Source organism: Nicotiana sylvestris, chromosome 1 (genome assembly GCF_000393655.2).
Source record: "Nicotiana sylvestris chromosome 1, ASM39365v2, whole genome shotgun sequence".
NCBI classification, from domain to species: domain Eukaryota; kingdom Viridiplantae; phylum Streptophyta; class Magnoliopsida; order Solanales; family Solanaceae; genus Nicotiana; species Nicotiana sylvestris.
The window spans coordinates 5,272,853-5,291,954 of NC_091057.1; the positions used below are offsets into that span (position 1 = coordinate 5,272,853).

General features: G+C 38.4%; 1 protein-coding gene across 6 annotated transcripts; it reads left to right on the forward strand.

Annotated features, from left to right (window-relative positions):
• Positions 1-302: 302 nt before the first annotated feature.
• LOC104221520 (putative late blight resistance protein homolog R1B-17) lies at positions 303-18,743 on the forward strand. 6 transcript variants are annotated; one of them, XM_070170179.1, is made up of 12 exons: positions 303-381; positions 640-751; positions 1,532-3,800; positions 3,879-3,944; positions 4,973-5,075; positions 5,166-5,305; positions 16,084-16,211; positions 16,290-16,355; positions 17,776-17,840; positions 17,970-18,109; positions 18,211-18,257; positions 18,361-18,743. In XM_070170179.1, the coding sequence occupies exons 3-5, from the start codon at positions 1,557-1,559 to the stop codon at positions 4,973-4,975; spliced, it is 2,313 nt and encodes a 770-aa protein (XP_070026280.1). In that variant the 5' UTR covers positions 303-381; positions 640-751; positions 1,532-1,556; the 3' UTR covers positions 4,976-5,075; positions 5,166-5,305; positions 16,084-16,211; positions 16,290-16,355; positions 17,776-17,840; positions 17,970-18,109; positions 18,211-18,257; positions 18,361-18,743. The 6 variants fall into 6 exon arrangements, with proteins under 6 accessions (XP_070026280.1, XP_070026584.1, XP_070026827.1 ...); XM_070170483.1 differs by having other exon boundaries at positions 16,124-16,211; XM_070170726.1 differs by having other exon boundaries at positions 4,973-5,038.
• The last annotated feature ends 359 nt before the right edge of the window (positions 18,744-19,102 follow it).

Genomic DNA, 19,102 nt, shown 5'->3' on the forward strand with positions numbered 1-19,102 from the left:
AAGCAACAATTGCTGTTTACCTACCATTAGTTAATTAATAACACAATAATTGAGAGCTCATATCAGTTTGTTTGTGTCATTAAAAACTCGAATTTATGGTTTGATCTCTCAGCTATATACTCCAGGTTCAGAGTAAGCGTTCAATTTGCTTTTAGCACACCTATTAAAAAAATACTAAATTCTATAAAAAATACATATTATGACTAAACTACCCATAATTAAATATTTAACGAGAGGAGTAAGAAATTTTTTTAGGAATATGTACATAGAAATTATTTTGTAAAAACAATTTGAATATTATATAACTGCACACTTACATATGAGTATCTCTTTGTACGTACTGCACAGTACCTTGTGGCAGTTCCCTTCGTGATCGTTGAGGTGAGTTTGGTTGAACTATAATTTATTTTCATACTTCCTAAGGTTCTTAGAAATTTTTTAAGAAAATGGATCTAATATATATCTTGTTAGAGTATATGAATTTGAAGGAATGGGTAGAGGCGGAGCCGAGATTTAAAAATTTAGGTGTCATGTTAGTAATTGAAAATATTTTTACATATTTAGTTGATTTATTAATATAAATATTGGGTAGGAAATTGAATTCTTATTATTATATGTTTTGCTCCTTTTTTGGGTTAGATCGGAAATTGAAGATACAAAACAAGCGAAAGAAGGCAAAAGCAAGCTGATTGATTGATAGACTTGAGCCGACTTCTTTCGCAAATCTCTTAGTTGGTTTCGCTTGTTATCTGTAAGTTCTTCAATTGTTATAACATTTTTTAATTACTATATGAATCCATTATGCTTTATTCTTACCCTTATAACAATTACTGTAAAATGTCTTAGTTGTGAAAATTATTTTTCTCCTTGAATTTGATATTATGTCCACATATATATATATATATATATACATTTTTTTTGTGGTTGGGGGGGGGGGGGTTCGGGGGGGGGGGGGAGGACGTAGGGCCTAGGGGGCATTGTGTAAATAATTTTTTTGAGGCTTTTAAAATATGTATTAATGAAAATGCCACCACTAAACATACAAGTAGAGCTCGCCATTGGAGGAAGAGGAGTGATGCTCAAACTGTCAAACTAATATTTGATGTTAAATCAAAAGGTTTCAAATCGGATGCAAAGAGTAATTTTTGAACAAACCAATAATCGACACAATGCTAATTGTAAGAAAACCTTTTCATAAATTAGTCTCAACATAGTAGTATTCAAAGACATGAAAAAAAATTACTCTCGTCGTTCCAATTGTTGTAAACCAATTTGATTGAGTACAAAGTTTAGACTTTTGAAATCCATGGTCTTAAATATGTCATAACATTTTTGTGGCTATAAGTCTTTTGAAACTTGTAGTTTTAACTTTCAAACCTGAACATTTGAGTGGCAAAATGGGAAGTCGAAGTTAAATTGTTTCCAAATTTAGAAAAAAAACGGATTAAAACGAAAACAAGTTCAAAAAACTGGAACGGAGGATGTACCACTTAGTGAAAATTAATATGACAAGAGTTTGTTGAACTTGCAGGAGTTTTCTACTTTATCTACGGAAGATGTCTGCCAAGAGTTTGGAGATTAGGCCCTGCTTGGTGGCTGAGCCATCTAAACATATGCAAAATCGACAGAGTGACCCTATGAATGATGAGGAGATAGTTGGTTTTGAGAATGACGCTGAAAGAATAATTAAGCGTCTGAATGAAGGAAAAAAAGAGCTAGACGTCATCCCAATTGTTGGGATGGCTGGACAAGGTAAAACAACTTTTGCTAGAAAGTTGTATAACAATGATATCATTGTTTACCATTTTGATGTTCGAGCATGGTGCATCATTTCCCAAACATATAATCGACAAGAGTTATTACTAGAGATTTTCAATCAAGTTACCGGTTCTAAGGGCAAGGTACATGAAGTTGGCGAACTTGCTGACATGTTGAGGAAAAGATTAATTGGCAGGAGATATCTGATTGTCTTGGATGATATGTGGGATATTAAAGCGTGGGAAGATTTAAGATTATCTTTCCCAAATGGTGAAACAGGAAGTAGAATAATAGTAACAACACGACTTGAGGAAGTAGGTAAACAGGTCAAGCACGATACCGATCCTTATTTTCTCCGATTCCTCACACGCGATGAGAGTCTAAAGTTGTTGCAGAAAAAAGTGTTTCAAAAGGAAGCTTGCCCACCTGAACTACAAGATGTCAGCCTAGCAGTTGCAAAAAGATGCAAAGGACTGCCTCTAGTGATTATCTTGGTAGCTGGAATAATCAAAAGGAAGAAAATGGAAGAATCTTGGTGGCATGAGGTTAAAAATGCTCTCCTTTCGTATCTAGGTGAGGCTGAAGGATATAGTCTCTCGACTATGCAGTTAAGTTATGATAACTTACCTGATTCTTTAAAACCTTGCCTCCTTTATATGGGGATGTTTCCTGAGGACGCGAGAATTCCAGTTTCTAAATTGATAAGTTTATGGATAGCGGAAGGCTTCATGCAGAACATTGATTCGGAGAGATTAATGGAAGAGGCAGCTGAAGGTTACTTGATGGATCTCATTAGCAGTAATGTGGTGATGGTTGAGAGGAGAAGATATAACGGTAAAGTCAAATACTGCCAGGTTCATGATGTCATACTTCACTTTTGCTTGGAGAAAAGCAGAGAAGAAAATTTTTTGTTGGCAGTGAAGGGGAATTATAGCGACTTTCAACCTTCTCATTTGGAGGAAACTCGACTGAGCATCAATGTCACTGATGAACTTTCTGCGTTTGCATTGCTCACAGCGGAGCCTTTTCATCAACATTTAAGGTCACTGATAACAAATGATGGAGGAGAATATTTACGATTGAATCCCTTCCCTCAGATTAGTAAATTGGGATTTCTTAAGGTGTTGGATTTGAGTTCTCAAGAAGTGGTTCCTTTATCGTCAGCTACATTGCATCCACTAATTTATCTGAAGTACCTCGCAGTTAGGACAGATCAATTTGATTTCCATCCGGAATCACATCTACGCCATCTTGAAACTTTAATTGTTCTTTCTTACAAGAGCGTAGTGTTACCCCCGATTTTTTGGAAAATGGAAAAACTAAGACATGTTGAGATTAATGGAGTTGTTGTTTATTTGGAAAACAGTAAGCAGGGGATCTTTGAAGAATCCCCTAAATTGGAGAATTTGAGGATATTAAGACATCTTCGTTATCCAATTAGTGATGGTGAATGCCTGGATGTCTTATTACGGAGGTGTCCTAACCTTCAAAATCTTAGGCTCACTATCTCTAGCTATGAACTTCCCAAAGAGATTTGTACTTTCAGTCCCAAACTAGATAGTTTTACTCGGCTGCAATTACTTGACCTTTTCTTTGAGGGTAGGAAATTTAGTATAACTGAGTTACACTTTCCTTCAAATCTAAAGAAGTTGAAACTTGAAGGGCCTCATATAGTAAGCGCAGTTCCCTTGATTGCAGGACTACCAAATCTAGAGTATCTCAAATTAAAGGATTGGGGAACTAAGTCGGAAGAGTGGTGCCTCAAAGATATCGAGTTCAATAAACTTAAGTTGTTGAAGCTGGTGTCGTTAGGTATCTCAAGGTTGGATGACCCAGAGGAATCTTTTCCTAAGCTTGAAACGCTTGTTATAAGAATGTGTCACAAGCTTGAGGAGATTCCCCCTAGCTTTGCAGATATTGAAACATTGAAACAGATTAAGTTGATTGGGCGCAGGCCACAAACTCTGGAGCCTTCAGCTGTGAAACTTAAGGAAGACATCGAAGAGATTGAAGGATGCAGCCGTCTTAACCTCATTATGGACGTAAGGAGAAACAAAAAACTACATTCTGTTTTTGAATATCAACGTGCATCTAATGTACAAACAATATGTTCGATACAGGTTTGGATTAGTAAGCAACATAGCCGGCAGCTGCGACGTCAAGCACAAGCTCGTCTACAGATCATGGTATTGTTTCAGTTTTTTCTTTTTCCTTCTTTTTAAGAAAAAAATAAATAAGATTCTTGCTTTCTCTAATTGCTCCATGTTTCTATAGGATGGTGCCTTGACCTGAAATTAGTTATTTTCACAAACTTGAAAAATCAAGTAATTAGGTTGTTTGAGTAGATCCAATCTTGATTCACTTGTATATATAAGCACTTCCCTGGCTGCTTAACTTAACATTAAACTTCAAATTTAAAATCATCAAGTGGCAAGTCATTGTAGAAATTCTTCTTTTAGTTTTCGCTTAATTGAAAATCATCCACCTGTTGAAATTCACCAAATCATAGAAGGCAGCCCGGTGCACTAAGCTCCAGCTATGCGCGGGGTCCGGGGTCCCGGGAAGGATCGGATCACAAGGGTCTATTGTACGCAGTCTTACCCTGCTTTTCTGCAAGAGGCTGTTTCCACGGCTCGAACTCGTGACATCCTAGTCACATGGAAGCAACTTTACCAGTTACGCCAAGGCTCCCTTTCAACTCATAAAGTTGCTTATTGTTCTAAGTAAATGAGCAGCTGGAAATAGTACCTTTTTCGGACAAGATACAAATTGACAAAGCAGAGACAACTGTGGCGAAACATACAAGACAAAGAGAAGATAAGCCTTTCTTAGAACAAAACAATCTTAAACATAGGCATCAGATTTTAGTAGGAGATAGTCTTCAACGGCTTGGTTTATAGCCAAGACCTTCTCCTTTCCTGCCTTTATTTCAGCTGACTGCTCAAACTTCACGTCTTATTTGTTTACTCAAGGTCGTTAAACAAGGCAACACCTTCGATCAATGTGCATTTGTACTTGTGCATCTCCTCGTAAGCTCATCAACACGATACTTTATGGACTTAAAATTGCTACATATGCACACAAAAGAAGGAAATTAACCAGATTTATCATTTTATCTACATAAATGTTATCTACTAAGCACACCTCAAGAAAATCTAACTCGGTATTCAGAAAACAACCAAACTCTGCTCAACATAAAGTTTTCATATTTCAGTGATCAGTAAAGAAAATCAAGAAGACAAATGTCAACCATTGTGGGGGCAAGTCATTCATTGCAAAGGTTGGACGTTTGTTGCACTCCATTTCTTATACATAATGTAAACTTTCTTGGTTTCCTTTTTTTCCCCTCATTTTCTTTTTGAGAATTTGGTTAGTAATTTTGAGCTAATGATGATGTGTTTTTACAGCTGGTATGGCATGGAAGCTAGGAAAGTAGTTACTGATCGAGGAAGTGGATATGGAAGCACCTCCAAAAAAAATGGAAGTCCGTCTTAAGATCCTCTAGGCTTTCCTCCGCTATACAAATATCTACTTCTGGGAAGCAAAGGTAATAAAAAACTGGTTACAGTCTAAACATGGAGGAGAATATTTGCAATGGAATCCGTTCCCTCAAATTAGTAAATTGGGATTTCTTAATGTGTTGGATTTGAGTTCTCATGAAGTGGTTCCTTTTGTTGAAGTTTGGCAAAATGCCAAAGTCCCACATTGGTTGGGAGTTAAGTTTGGGGGGATTTTTCCCCTATAAAAGAAGGCCTAATGTTTAGGATTGAAACACACCTCTCATTTGCCTTCTCATCTGTTTAAGGCATTTGTATCTTCTCTTTTTAGTATTATTTCACTTGTATTTTTGGAGTGAAATAAAATATTGGTTGTGTCCGAGGAGTAGGCAAAATTAGCCGAACCTCGTAAATTCTGGTGTTCCCTTTTATTGTTGTTTTATTGTCTTATTTATTATTTGGTGGCTGTCATAATTTTTGGTATAGTAGTTGTGACTTATTCACACTATATACATTTGGCTTCCGCAACAATTGGTATCAGAGCCAAGGTACTGTCTAAGTATGCTCTGTGGTTGCAGCATAGTCTGATCTTCCACATCAGAAAAGATTTATCTTGGTAACTGAGTCAAGGTTCTGTCTGAGTATGCTCTGTAGTTGCAGCTTAGTCTGATCTTCTACATCAGAAAGGAAATAATCTTGATTTGTGTCGTCAGCTATTAAATAATATTTGTGTCAAATATGGGGGACAATAAACAAGAAGAATCTACATCAAGTGTCAACAATACGTCATCATTGGCATCTTCGCTTATGACAAGAATTGTGTCAAATGCGAAATTTGCGGTAGAAATTTTTGACGGGTCCGGACATTTTGGGATGTGGCAAGGCGAGGTTCTAGATGTCCTTTTTCAACAAGGGCTAGATCTGGCCATTGAAGAAAAGAAACCAGATGTTATTGGAGAAGAAGATTGGAGAATTATCAACCGTGTTGCTTGCGGTACCATTCGATCCTACCTTGCTAGAGAGCAGAAATATCCATACACAAAGGAAACTTCTGCAAGTAAATTATGGAAAGCACTGGAGGATAAATTTTTGAAGAAAAACAGTCAAAATAAATTGTACATGAAGAAGAGACTGTTTCACTTCACCTATGTTCCTGGTACCACGATGAATGAACATATCACCAGTTTCAATAAGTTGGTCACAGATTTGCAAAATATGGATACAACTTATGATGATGGTGACTTGGCCTTAATGTTGTTGGCGTCACTTCCTGATGAGTACGAGCACCTTGAAACTACTCTACTCCATGGAAATGACGAAATTTCTCTCAGAGAAGTTTGTTCAGCTTTGTACAGCTATGAACAAAGAAAGCGAGAAAAACAGAAGGGCGGAGAAGGAGAAGCACTGTTTGTGAGGGGTCGTCCTCAAAATCAAACGAGGACAAAGAAGGGAAGATCCAAGTCAAGATCCAGACCCAGTAAAGATGAATGTGCCTTTTGTCGAGAAAAAGGGCACTGGAAGAAAGACTGTCCGAAGTTGAAGAATAAGGCCAAACATAACAATGGAAAGGCTATTATGGATTCAAATGTAGCTGATTGTGATGATTCAGACTTCTCATTAGTTACAACAGAGTCATCAACATCATCAGACATATGGTTGATGGACTCGGCTTGTAGCTATCATATGTGTCCCAACAGGGACTGGTTCATGGAATTTCAAGAAGGAGAATATGGAGTCATCCACACAGCGGATAACAGCCCTCTTACCTCATATGGCATTGGTTCAATACGATTAAGGAACCATGATGGAATGATCAGAACATTGATAGATGTTCGATATGTACCGGATTTGAAGAAGAATCTCATCTCTGTGGGAGCCCTAGAATCAAAAGGGTTCAAAATCATTGCAGAAAATGGAGTGATGAGAGTATGCTCCGGTGCACTAGTGGTAATGAAGGCTAATCGGAAGAATAATAATATGTACCGCTATCGTGGCAGTACAGTTATTGGGACAGCGACAGTAACATCCAGTGACGACAAAGAGGCAGAAGCAACCAAGCTATGGCACATGCGCTTGGGACATGCTGGAGGAAAATCCTTGAAAACTCTATCAGATCAAGGATTGTTAAAAGGAGTAAAGGCTTGCAACTTGGAGTTTTGTGAGCATTGTGTTAAAGGGAAACAGACAAGGGTTAAATTTGGTACAGCGATCCATAATACTAAAGGCATTTTGGATTATGTACACTCTGATGTTTGGGGTCCTTCCAAAACACCTTCATTGGGTGGGAAGCACTATTTTGTAACCTTTGTTGATGATTTTTCCCGAAGAGTATGGGTGTATACAATGAAGAGCAAAGATGAAGTGTTGGGAATTTTTCTCAAATGGAAGACGATGGTGGAGAATCAGACAGGCAGGAGAATCAAGTGTATTCGCACAGACAATGGAGGTGAATACAAAAATGATCATTTCAATAAGGTCTGTGAAAATGATGGCATCATCCGACACTTCACTGTTAGACATACACCACAACAGAATGGAGTGGCAGAACGTATGAACCGGACCTTGCTGGAGAAGGTACGGTGTATGTTGTCCAATGCTGGCTTGGGCAAAGAATTTTGGGCTGAGGCAATTACATATGCATGCCACCTCATTAATCGTCTACCATCTGCTGCTATTGATGGCAAAACACCATTTGAAAAATGGTACGGAAAACCTGCTGTAGATTATAACTCTTTGCACGTGTTTGGCTCAACTGCATATTATCATGTGACAGAGTCAAAATTGGATCCAAGGGCAAAGAAGGCTATTTTTATGGGAATTACTTCTGGAGTCAAAGGATATCGCTTATGGTGTCCTATGACAAAGAAAGTAATATTCAGCAGAGATGTTACCTTTGATGAATTTGCTATGGTAAATAAGGTAACAGAAGATACCAAACAAAATGAAGGTGCTTCTAAGCAGGTGGAGTTTGAGGGAAAATTTATTTTTCCTACACAAGAAGCAGAGGAGGAAACAAATGAAGATTACCCTCTGGAAGGAGAGCCAGTAGAGGAGATTCCAACTCAGGAATCTCAACAACAACTTGAATCAATAGCAACCAGCAGGCCAAAAAGAACAATAACGAAACCTGTTCGTCTCATAGAGACGGTTGCTTGTGCAACCTCAATTGTAGCTGATGATGTTCCTACTACTTATAAAGACGTTGTCCAAAGTTCAGAAGAAGATAAGTGGAGGATTGCCATGAATGATGAAATACAGTCCCTTCATCAGAATCATACATGGAGATTGGCCAATCTCCCGAAGGGAAAGAAAGCAATTGGGTGCAAATGGGTATTTGCAAAGAAGGAAGGATTTCCTAACCAAGTAGATGTTCGCTACAAAGCAAGATTGGTGGCCAAAGGATATGCTCAAAAGGAGGGAATTGATTACAATGAAGTGTTTTCTCCAGTTGTAAAACATTCCTCCATTAGAATTATGTTGGCTTTGGTAGCACAATTGGATTTGGAACTAGTTCAGATGGATGTAAAAACTGCGTTTTTACATGGAAACTTGGAGGAGGAAATCTACATGACTCAGCCAGAAGGATTCAAAGTTGCTGGAAAAGAAAATATGGTGTGCAAACTTGAAAAATCGTTGTACGGATTGAAACAATCTTCTAGACAATGGTACAAGCGATTTGACGAGTTTATGTTGCGGCAAGGGTACAAGAGAAGCAAATACGATCATTGTGTGTATTTGCACAAGCTTAAAGATGGTTCCTTTGTATATCTTCTCCTATATGTTGATGATATGTTGATAGCTTCCAAGAATTTGGAAGAAATTGATAAGTTGAAGATTCAACTGAAGAAGGAGTTCGAGATGAAGGATTTGGGTGAGGCAAAGAAAATTCTTGGCATGGAGATAATTAGAGATAGACGTTCAAAGAAACTCTGTTTATCTCAAAAGGAATATTTGAAGAGAGTACTTCAACGTTTTGGCATAGATGACAAGACTAAGCCAGTTAGTACTCCACTTGCTTCCCATTTTAAGCTAAGTACTACTATGTCGCCAATGGATGAAGCTGAACGAGAGTATATGTCAAAGGTACCATACGCAAATGTTGTTGGTAGCTTGATGTATGCAATGGTTTGCACAAGGCCTGACATTTCACAAGCTGTTGGAGTTATTAGCAGATATATGCACAATCCAGGGAAGGAGCATTGGCAAGCTGTGAAGTGGATTCTACGGTATATTCATAATACTGTAGATGTCGGGTTAGTTTTTGAGCAGGAAGACAATCAGTCTGTAGTTGGATATTGTGACTCAGATTTTGCGGGTGATATGGACAAACGAAGATCAACTACTGGTTATGTGTTTACTTTTGCAAAGGCACCAGTTAGTTGGAAGTCTACTTTGCAGTCAACAGTTGCTTTGTCTACAACAGAGGCAGAATACATGGCTATTACAGATGCTGTGAAAGAGGCAATTTGGCTTCAAGGATTGCTAAAGGAGCTTGGTGTTGAACAAAAAGGTATCACAATTTTTTGTGATAGTCAAAGTGCTATTCAATTAGCGAAGAACCAAGTTTATCATGCAAGGACGAAGCACATTGATGTTCGGTATCATTTCGTACGCGAAATCATAGAAGAAGGTGGAGTCACGGTGAAGAAAATTCATACTACAGAGAATCCTGCTGATATGCTGACAAAGGTGGTGACTGCGGTCAAGTTTCAACATTGTTTGGATTTGATCAACATTGTTGAACACTGAAGATTGAAGATGAAGACACAACCAAAATTTGTTATTGAGAGAGAATTGAAAATGTGGAATTTTGCCAAGGTGGAGATTTGTTGAAGTTTGGCAAAATGCCAAAGTCCCACATTGGTTGGGAGTTAAGTTTGGGGGGATTTTTCCCCTATAAAAGAAGGCCTAATGTTTAGGATTGAAACACACCTCTCATTTGCCTTCTCATCTGTTTAAGGCATTTGTATCTTCTCTCTTTAGTATTATTTCACTTGTATTTTTGGAGTGAAATAAAATATTGGTTGTGTCCGAGGAGTAGGCAAAATTAGCCGAACCTCGTAAATTCTGGTGTTCCCTTTTATTGTTGTTTTATTGTCTTATTTATTATTTGGTGGCTGTCATAATTTTTGGTATAGTAGTTGTGACTTATTCACACTATATACATTTGGCTTCCGCAACAATTGGTATCAGAGCCAAGGTACTGTCTAAGTATGCTCTGTGGTTGCAGCATAGTCTGATCTTCCACATCAGAAAAGATTTATCTTGGTAACTGAGTCAAGGTTCTGTCTGAGTATGCTCTGTAGTTGCAGCTTAGTCTGATCTTCTACATCAGAAAGGAAATAATCTTGATTTGTGTCGTCAGCTATTAAATAATATTTGTGTCAAATATGGGGGACAATAAACAAGAAGAATCTACATCAAGTGTCAACAATACGTCATCATTGGCATCTTCGCTTATGACAAGAATTGTTCTTCTTGTTTATTGTCTCCCATCTTTGACACAAATATTATTTAATAGCTGACGACACAAATCAAGATTATTTCCTTTCTGGTGTGGAAGATCAGACTAAGCTGCAACCACAGAGCATACTCAGACAGAACCTTGACTCAGTTACCAAGATAAATCTTTTCTGATGTGGAAGATCAGACTATGCTGCAACCACAGAGCATACTTAGACAGTACCTTGGCTCTGATACCAATTGTTGCGGAAGCCAAATGTATAGAGTGTGAATAAGTCACAACTACTATACCAAAAATTATGACAGCCACCAAATAATAAATAAGACAATAAAGCAATAATAAAGGGAACACCAGAATTTACGAGGTTCGGCTAATTTTGCCTACTCCTCGGACACAACCAATATTTTATTCCACTCAAAAATACAAGTGAAATAATACTAAAGAGAGAAGATACAAATGCCTTAAACAGATGAGAAGGCAAATGAGAGGTGTGTTTCAATCCTAAACATTAGGCCTTCTTTTATAGGGAAAAAATCCCCCCAAACTTAACTCCCAACCAATGTGGGACTTTGGCATTTTGCCAAACTTCAACAAATCTCCACCTTGGCAAAATTCCACATTTTCAATTCTCTCTCAATAACAAATTTTGGTTGTGTCTTCATCTTCAATCTTCAGTGTTCAACAATGTTGATCAAATCCAAACAATGTTGAAACTTGACCGCAGTCACCACCTTTGTCAGCATATCAGCAGGATTCTCTGTAGTATGAATTTTCTTCACCGTGACTCCACCTTCTTCTATGATTTCTCGTACGAAATGATATCGAACATCAATGTGCTTCGTCCTTGCATGATAAACTTGGTTCTTCGCTAATTGAATAGCACTTTGACTATCACAAAAAATTGTGATACCTTTTTGTTCAACACCAAGCTCCTTTAGCAATCCTTGAAGCCAAATTGCCTCTTTCACAGCATCTGTAATAGCCATGTACTCTGCCTCTGTTGTAGACAAAGCAACTGTTGACTGCAAAGTAGACTTCCAACTAACTGGTGCCTTTGCAAAAGTAAACACATAACCAGTAGTTGATCTTCGTTTGTCCATATCACCCGCAAAATCTGAGTCACAATATCCAACTACAAACTGATTGTCTTCCTGCTCAAAAACTAACCCGACATCTACAGTATTATGAATATACCGTAGAATCCACTTCACAGCTTGCCAATGCTCCTTCCCTGGATTGTGCATATATCTGCTAATAACTCCAACAGCTTGTGAAATGTCAGGCCTTGTGCAAACCATTGCATACATCAAGCTACCAACAGCATTTGCGTATGGTACCTTTGACATATACTCTCGTTCAGCTTCATCCATTGGCGACATAGTAGTACTTAGCTTAAAATGGGAAGCAAGTGGAGTACTAACTGGCTTAGTCTTGTCATCTATGCCAAAACGTTGAAGTACTCTCTTCAAATATTCCTTTTGAGATAAACAGAGTTTCTTTGAACGTCTATCTCTAATTATCTCCATGCCAAGAATTTTCTTTGCCTCACCCAAATCCTTCATCTCGAACTCCTTCTTCAGTTGAATCTTCAACTTATCAATTTCTTCCGAATTCTTGGAAGCTATCAACATATCATCAACATATAGGAGAAGATATACAAAGGAACCATCTTTAAGCTTGTGCAAATACACACAATGATCGTATTTGCTTCTCTTGTACCCTTGCCGCAACATAAACTCGTCAAATCGCTTGTACCATTGTCTAGAAGATTGTTTCAATCCGTACAACGATTTTTCAAGTTTGCACACCATATTTTCTTTTCCAGCAACTTTGAATCCTTCTGGCTGAGTCATGTAGATTTCCTCCTCCAAGTTTCCATGTAAAAACGCAGTTTTTACATCCATCTGAACTAGTTCCAAATCCAATTGTGCTACCAAAGCCAACATAATTCTAATGGAGGAATGTTTTACAACTGGAGAAAACACTTCATTGTAATCAATTCCCTCCTTTTGAGCATATCCTTTGGCCACCAATCTTGCTTTGTAGCGAACATCTACTTGGTTAGGAAATCCTTCCTTCTTTGCAAATACCCATTTGCACCCAATTGCTTTCTTTCCCTTCGGGAGATTGGCCAATCTCCATGTATGATTCTGATGAAGGGACTGTATCTCATCATTCATGGCAATCCTCCACTTATCTTCTTCTGAACTTTGAACAGCGTCTTTATAAGTAGTAGGAACATCATCAGCTACAATTGAGGTTGCACAAGCAACCGTCTCTATGAGACGAACAGGTTTCGTTATTGTTCTTTTTGGCCTGCTGGTTGCTATTGATTCAAGTTGTTGTTGAGATTCCTGAGTTGGAATCTCCTCTACTGGCTCTCCTTCCAGAGGGTAATCTTCATTTGTTTCCTCCTCTGCTTCTTGTGTAGGAAAAATAAATTTTCCCTCAAACTCCACCTGCTTAGAAGCACCTTCATTTTGTTTGGTATCTTCTGTTACCTTATTTACCATAGCAAATTCATCAAAGGTAACATCTCTGCTGAATATTACTTTCTTTGTCATAGGACACCATAAGCGATATCCTTTGACTCCAGAAGTAATTCCCATAAAAATAGCCTTCTTTGCCCTTGGATCCAATTTTGACTCTGTCACATGATAATATGCAGTTGAGCCAAACACGTGCAAAGAGTTATAATCTACAGCAGGTTTTCCGTACCATTTTTCAAATGGTGTTTTGCCATCAATAGCAGCAGATGGTAGACGATTAATGAGGTGGCATGCATATGTAATTGCCTCAGCCCAAAATTCTTTGCCCAAGCCAGCATTGGACAACATACACCGTACCTTCTCCAGCAAGGTCCGGTTCATACGTTCTGCCACTCCATTCTGTTGTGGTGTATGTCTAACAGTGAAGTGTCGGACGATGCCATCATTTTCACAGACCTTATTGAAATGATCATTTTTGTATTCACCTCCATTGTCTGTGCGAATACACTTGATCCTCCTGCCTGTTTGATTCTCCACCATCGTCTTCCATTTGAGAAAAATTCCCAGCACTTCATCTTTGTTTTTCATTGTATACACCCACACTCTTCGAGAAAAATCATCAACAAAGGTTACAAAATAGTGCTTCCCACCCAATGAAGGTGTTTTGGAAGGACCCCAAACATCAGAGTGTACATAATCCAAAATGCCTTTAGTATTATGGATCGCTGTACCAAATTTAACCCTTGTCTGTTTCCCTTTAACACAATGCTCACAAAACTCCAAGTTGCAAGCCTTTACTCCTTTTAACAATCCTTGATCTGATAGAGTTTTCAAGGATTTTCCTCCAGCATGTCCCAAGCGCATGTGCCATAGCTTGGTTGCTTCTGCCTCTTTGTCGTCACTGGATGTTACTGTCGCTGTCCCAATAACTGTACTGCCACGATAGCGGTACATATTATTATTCTTCCGATTAGCCTTCATTACCACTAGTGCACCAGAGCATACTCTCATCACTCCATTTTCTGCAATGATTTTGAACCCTTTTGATTCTAGGGCTCCCACAGAGATGAGATTCTTCTTCAAATCCGGTACATATCGAACATCTATCAATGTTCTGATCATTCCATCATGGTTCCTTAATCGTATTGAACCAATGCCATATGAGGTAAGAGGGCTGTTATCCGCTGTGTGGATGACTCCATATTCTCCTTCTTGAAATTCCACGAACCAGTCCCTGTTGGGACACATATGATAGCTACAAGCCGAGTCCATCAACCATATGTCTGATGATGTTGATGACTCTGTTGTAACTAATGAGAAGTCTGAATCATCACAATCAGCTACATTTGAATCCATAATAGCCTTTCCATTGTTATGTTTGGCCTTATTCTTCAACTTCGGACAGTCTTTCTTCCAGTGCCCTTTTTCTCGACAAAAGGCACATTCATCTTTGCTGGGTCTGGATCTTGACTTGGATCTTCCCTTCTTTGTCCTCGTTTGATTTTGAGGATGACCCCTCACAAATAGTGCTTCTCCTTCTCCGCCCTTCTGTTTTTCTCGCTTTCTTTGTTCATAGCTGTACAAAGCCGAACAAACTTCTCTGAGAGAAACTTCGTCATTTCCATGGAGTAGAGTAGTTTCAAGGTGCTCGTACTCATCAGGAAGTGACGCCAACAACATCAAGGCCAAGTCACCATCATCATAAGTTGTATCCATATTTTGCAAATCTGTAACCAACTTATTGAAACTGGTGATATGTTCATTCATCGTGGTACCAGGAACATAGGTGAAGTGAAACAGTCTCTTCTTCATGTACAATTTATTTTGACTGTTTTTCTTCAAAAATTTATCCTCCAGTGCTTTCCATAATTTACTTGCAGAAGTTTCCTTTGTGTATGGATATTTCTGCTCTCTAGCAAGGTAGGATCGAATGGTACCGCAAGCAACACGGTTGATAATTCTCCAATCTTCTTCTCCAATAACATCTGGTTTCTTTTCTTCAATGGCCAGATCTAGCCCTTGTTGAAAAAGGACATCTAGAACCTCGCCTTGCCACATCCCAAAATGTCCGGACCCGTCAAATATTTCGACCGCAAATTTCGCATTTGACACAATTCTTGTCATAAGCGAAGATGCCAATGATGACGTATTGTTGACACTTGATGTAGATTCTTCTTGTTTATTGTCTCCCATCTTTGACACAAATATTATTTAATAGCTGACGACACAAATCAAGATTATTTCCTTTCTGGTGTGGAAGATCAGACTAAGCTGCAACCACAGAGCATACTCAGACAGAACCTTGACTCAGTTACCAAGATAAATCTTTTCTGATGTGGAAGATCAGACTATGCTGCAACCACAGAGCATACTTAGACAGTACCTTGGCTCTGATACCAATTGTTGCGGAAGCCAAATGTATAGAGTGTGAATAAGTCACAACTACTATACCAAAAATTATGACAGCCACCAAATAATAAATAAGACAATAAAGCAATAATAAAGGGAACACCAGAATTTACGAGGTTCGGCTAATTTTGCCTACTCCTCGGACACAACCAATATTTTATTCCACTCAAAAATACAAGTGAAATAATACTAAAGAGAGAAGATACAAATGCCTTAAACAGATGAGAAGGCAAATGAGAGGTGTGTTTCAATCCTAAACATTAGGCCTTCTTTTATAGGGGAAAAATCCCCCCAAACTTAACTCCCAACCAATGTGGGACTTTGGCATTTTGCCAAACTTCAACAGTTAAACTGGTGGCGTTAGGTATCTCAAGGTTGGATGACCCAGAGGAATCTTTTCCTATGCTTGAAACGCTTGTTATAAAAATGTGTCACAAGCTTGAGGAGATTCCCCCTAGCTTTGCAGATATTGAAACATTGAAGCAGATTAAGTTGATTGGGCGCAGGCCACAAACTCTGGAGCCTTCAGCTGTGAAACTTAAGGAAGACATCGAAGAGATTGAAGGATGCAGCCGTCTTAACCTCATTATGGACGTAAGTAGAACCAAACTCCTACATTCTGTTTTTGAATATCAACGTGCATCTAATGTACAAACAATATGTTCGATACAGGTTTGGATCAGTAAGCACCATAGCCGGCAGCTACGACTTCAAGCACAAGCTCGTCGAGAGAACATGGTATTGTTTCAGTTTTTCTTGTTCCTTCTTTTTTTAAAAAAAAAATTAAATTAGATGCTTGCTTTCTCTAATTGTTATAGCCATGCTCATGCTGGGATTGATCAACTAGGGCTCATGCCTAGTGGGAAAAAAATTAGCCTTCGTCAGTTCTATAAGCATAGAAATGCAGGGTAAGGCTGCGTACAATAAACCCTTGTGGTCCGGCCCTTCCCCGAACCCTCTCATAGCGAGAGCTTAGTGTATCGGGCTGCTCCTTAGGTTGTTTGAGTAGATTCAATCTTGATTCACTTGTATATATAACCTCTGCCCTGGCTGCTTAACTCAACATTAAACTTCAAATTTAGAATCATCAGACTGTCTTTGTCCATCAGCTCATTAGTTTGCTAATCGGCACTTGTAATGTTGCCAATATCAGAAGCAGCTGGCTGGCAAGGTGCAAGTCCTTGTACAAATTCTCCTTTCTCTTTGAAGTTTGTTTCATATCTGCAATTGAACTTAGTTTTAGCTTAATGGAAATTCATCCACCTCGGTGTAATCAAAGGAGTGCTTAAAGCACGCTTAAGCCCTGAAGCGAGGTTCAGAACATGTTGAGCTCTTTGCCTCGCTTACCGCGCGCTTTAGATGTTGTTGTCAAGGCTCTAAAGCAATAAGCGTAATCCCGAAGAGGTGAAACTAAACAATTGATATTTCACTTCATCATAAATTTTCTTTAATTTCTTTGTCCATATATTTGGTATTCATGCTTATAGATATTATTCTTGGATTACACATACATATTTGTAGTTTTTTCTTCATTTGCACCTTTCTTCATTGAAGCCCACACTTTATTTGCGCTTTTCGCTTTTGATACCACTGATCCACCTGTTGACATTCACCAAGTCATAAAGTTGCTTATTGTTCTGAGTCATTGAGCAGCTGGCAATAGTACCTTTTTCGGACGAGATACAAATTGACAAAGCAGAGACAACTGCAGCGAAACATACAAAATGAACAAATTTGATAACTACAATATAAAGACCTGATAAGCCTTTCTTAGAACAAAACAACCTTAAGCATAGACATCAGGTTTTATTAGGATATAGTCTTCAACGGCTTTGTTTATAGCCAAGACCTTCTCCTTTCCTGCCTTTATTTCAGCTGACTGCTCAAACTTCACGTCTTATTTGTTTACTCAAGGTTGTTAAACAAGACAACATCTTCGATCAATGTGCATTTGTACTTGTGCATCTCCTCGTAAGCTCATCAACACGATACTTTATGGACTTAAAATTGCTACATATGCACACAAAAGAAGGAAATTAACCAGATTTATCATTTTATCTTCATAAATGTTATCTACTAAGCACACCTCAAGAAAATTCCAACTCGGTATTCAGAAAACAACCAAACTTCTGCTCAACATAAAGTTTTCATATTTCAGTGACCAGTAAAGGAAATCAAGAAGACAAATGTCAAGCATTGTGGGGCAAGTCATTCATTGCAAAGGTACGACGTTTGTTTCATTCCATTTCTTATACATAATGTAAACTTTCTTGGTTTCCTTTTTTTTTTTCCTCATTTTCTTTTTGAGAATTTTGGCAGTGATGTTGAGCTAATGATGATGTGTTTTTACAGCTGCTATGGCATGGGAGCCAGGAAAGCCGTTACTGATCAAGGAAGTGGAGATGGCACCTCCAAAAAAAAAAATGGAAGTTCGTCTTAAGATCTTCTCCGCTTTCCTCCGCTATACTGATATCTACTTCTGGGAAGAAAAGGTAATAAAAAACTGGTTACAGTCAAAAACTTTCCTACTTTCCAGCAAATACCACAATCTGTTTGGGTCGATTTTTTCTCTCAACTCCTTTGGAAATTGTAGGAGCAAAACTCAGTGTTTCCTCGCATTCTTGGACATGAAGCATCAGTGTAGGTTATTTCAATTGATTGATTCATTGATCGTCTCTAAAACCAAAAAAGGGTACTAAACAGATTTTGTTGTTTTATTGGTTTTGATTTTGTGAATATTTAGGATTGTGGAGAGTGCTCACGGCAAATTAGAAGAAAGCAATATGTGCCAGCCCATTAAGGGTTTATACTGACCTTTAGTGAACACACCGTAGTTCATGTTGTTGTGAAAATCAACCCCTTTGCTCCTCTTGACAAAGTTTGTGTCTTCAGTTGTTGAATTTCAAGGAGAAACAGCGATAAATTATGTACCTTAAATAGTAGTTTCTTTAAAGGGGTTCAATTGTTGATTAATGGGACGATTCATTCGTGGCCTTGGTGCAACTTTGAATGTAGCTAAACCAGCAAAAAGCTCAAGTGTGGTTACATTTTGACTGGGAGCTGTAGGCCTTGCTGTGAGTCTCCATATTGCAAAAATGAGACTGCAATATATGTATATATATATATATATCTAGCAATAAAGGATTCAATACATTTGATGCCTCTGTCCAACGTCATGGGACGATTGCTGAGACACAGATTATTGCACCATTTGATTAGAGTTACCAAAGTACAACAACAACGACGACGACGACCCAGTATAATCCCACAGGTGGGGTCTGGAGAGGGTAATATGTACGCAGACCTTACCCCTACCCCGAAGGGTAGAGAGGCTGTTTCCAGGAGACCCTCGGCTAAAAAAAAGCACCAGGAGCCGATATATTAGTACCATAAAAATGCATAATAAAATAACAGCAATATAAGAGATATTAAATACAGAGTACGAAATACGAAATACGAAATACGAAATATATGGCTGGTATAGT

What these genes read in the sequence shown, in the direction of transcription:
- LOC104221520 (XM_070169875.1), top strand. Translation starts at nt 1,557, where the DNA reads ATGTCTGCCAAGAGTTTGGAGATTAGGCCCTGCTTGGTGGCTGAGCCA. An exon ending in GTCTTAACCTCATTATGGAC is followed by an intron (nt 3,801 to 3,878) that starts GTAAGGAGAAAC and finishes TGTTCGATACAG; the next exon opens with GTTTGGATTAGTAAGCAACA. An exon ending in AAGCTCGTCTACAGATCATG is followed by an intron (nt 3,945 to 16,123) that starts GTATTGTTTCAG and finishes GATTGGGCGCAG; the next exon opens with GCCACAAACTCTGGAGCCTT.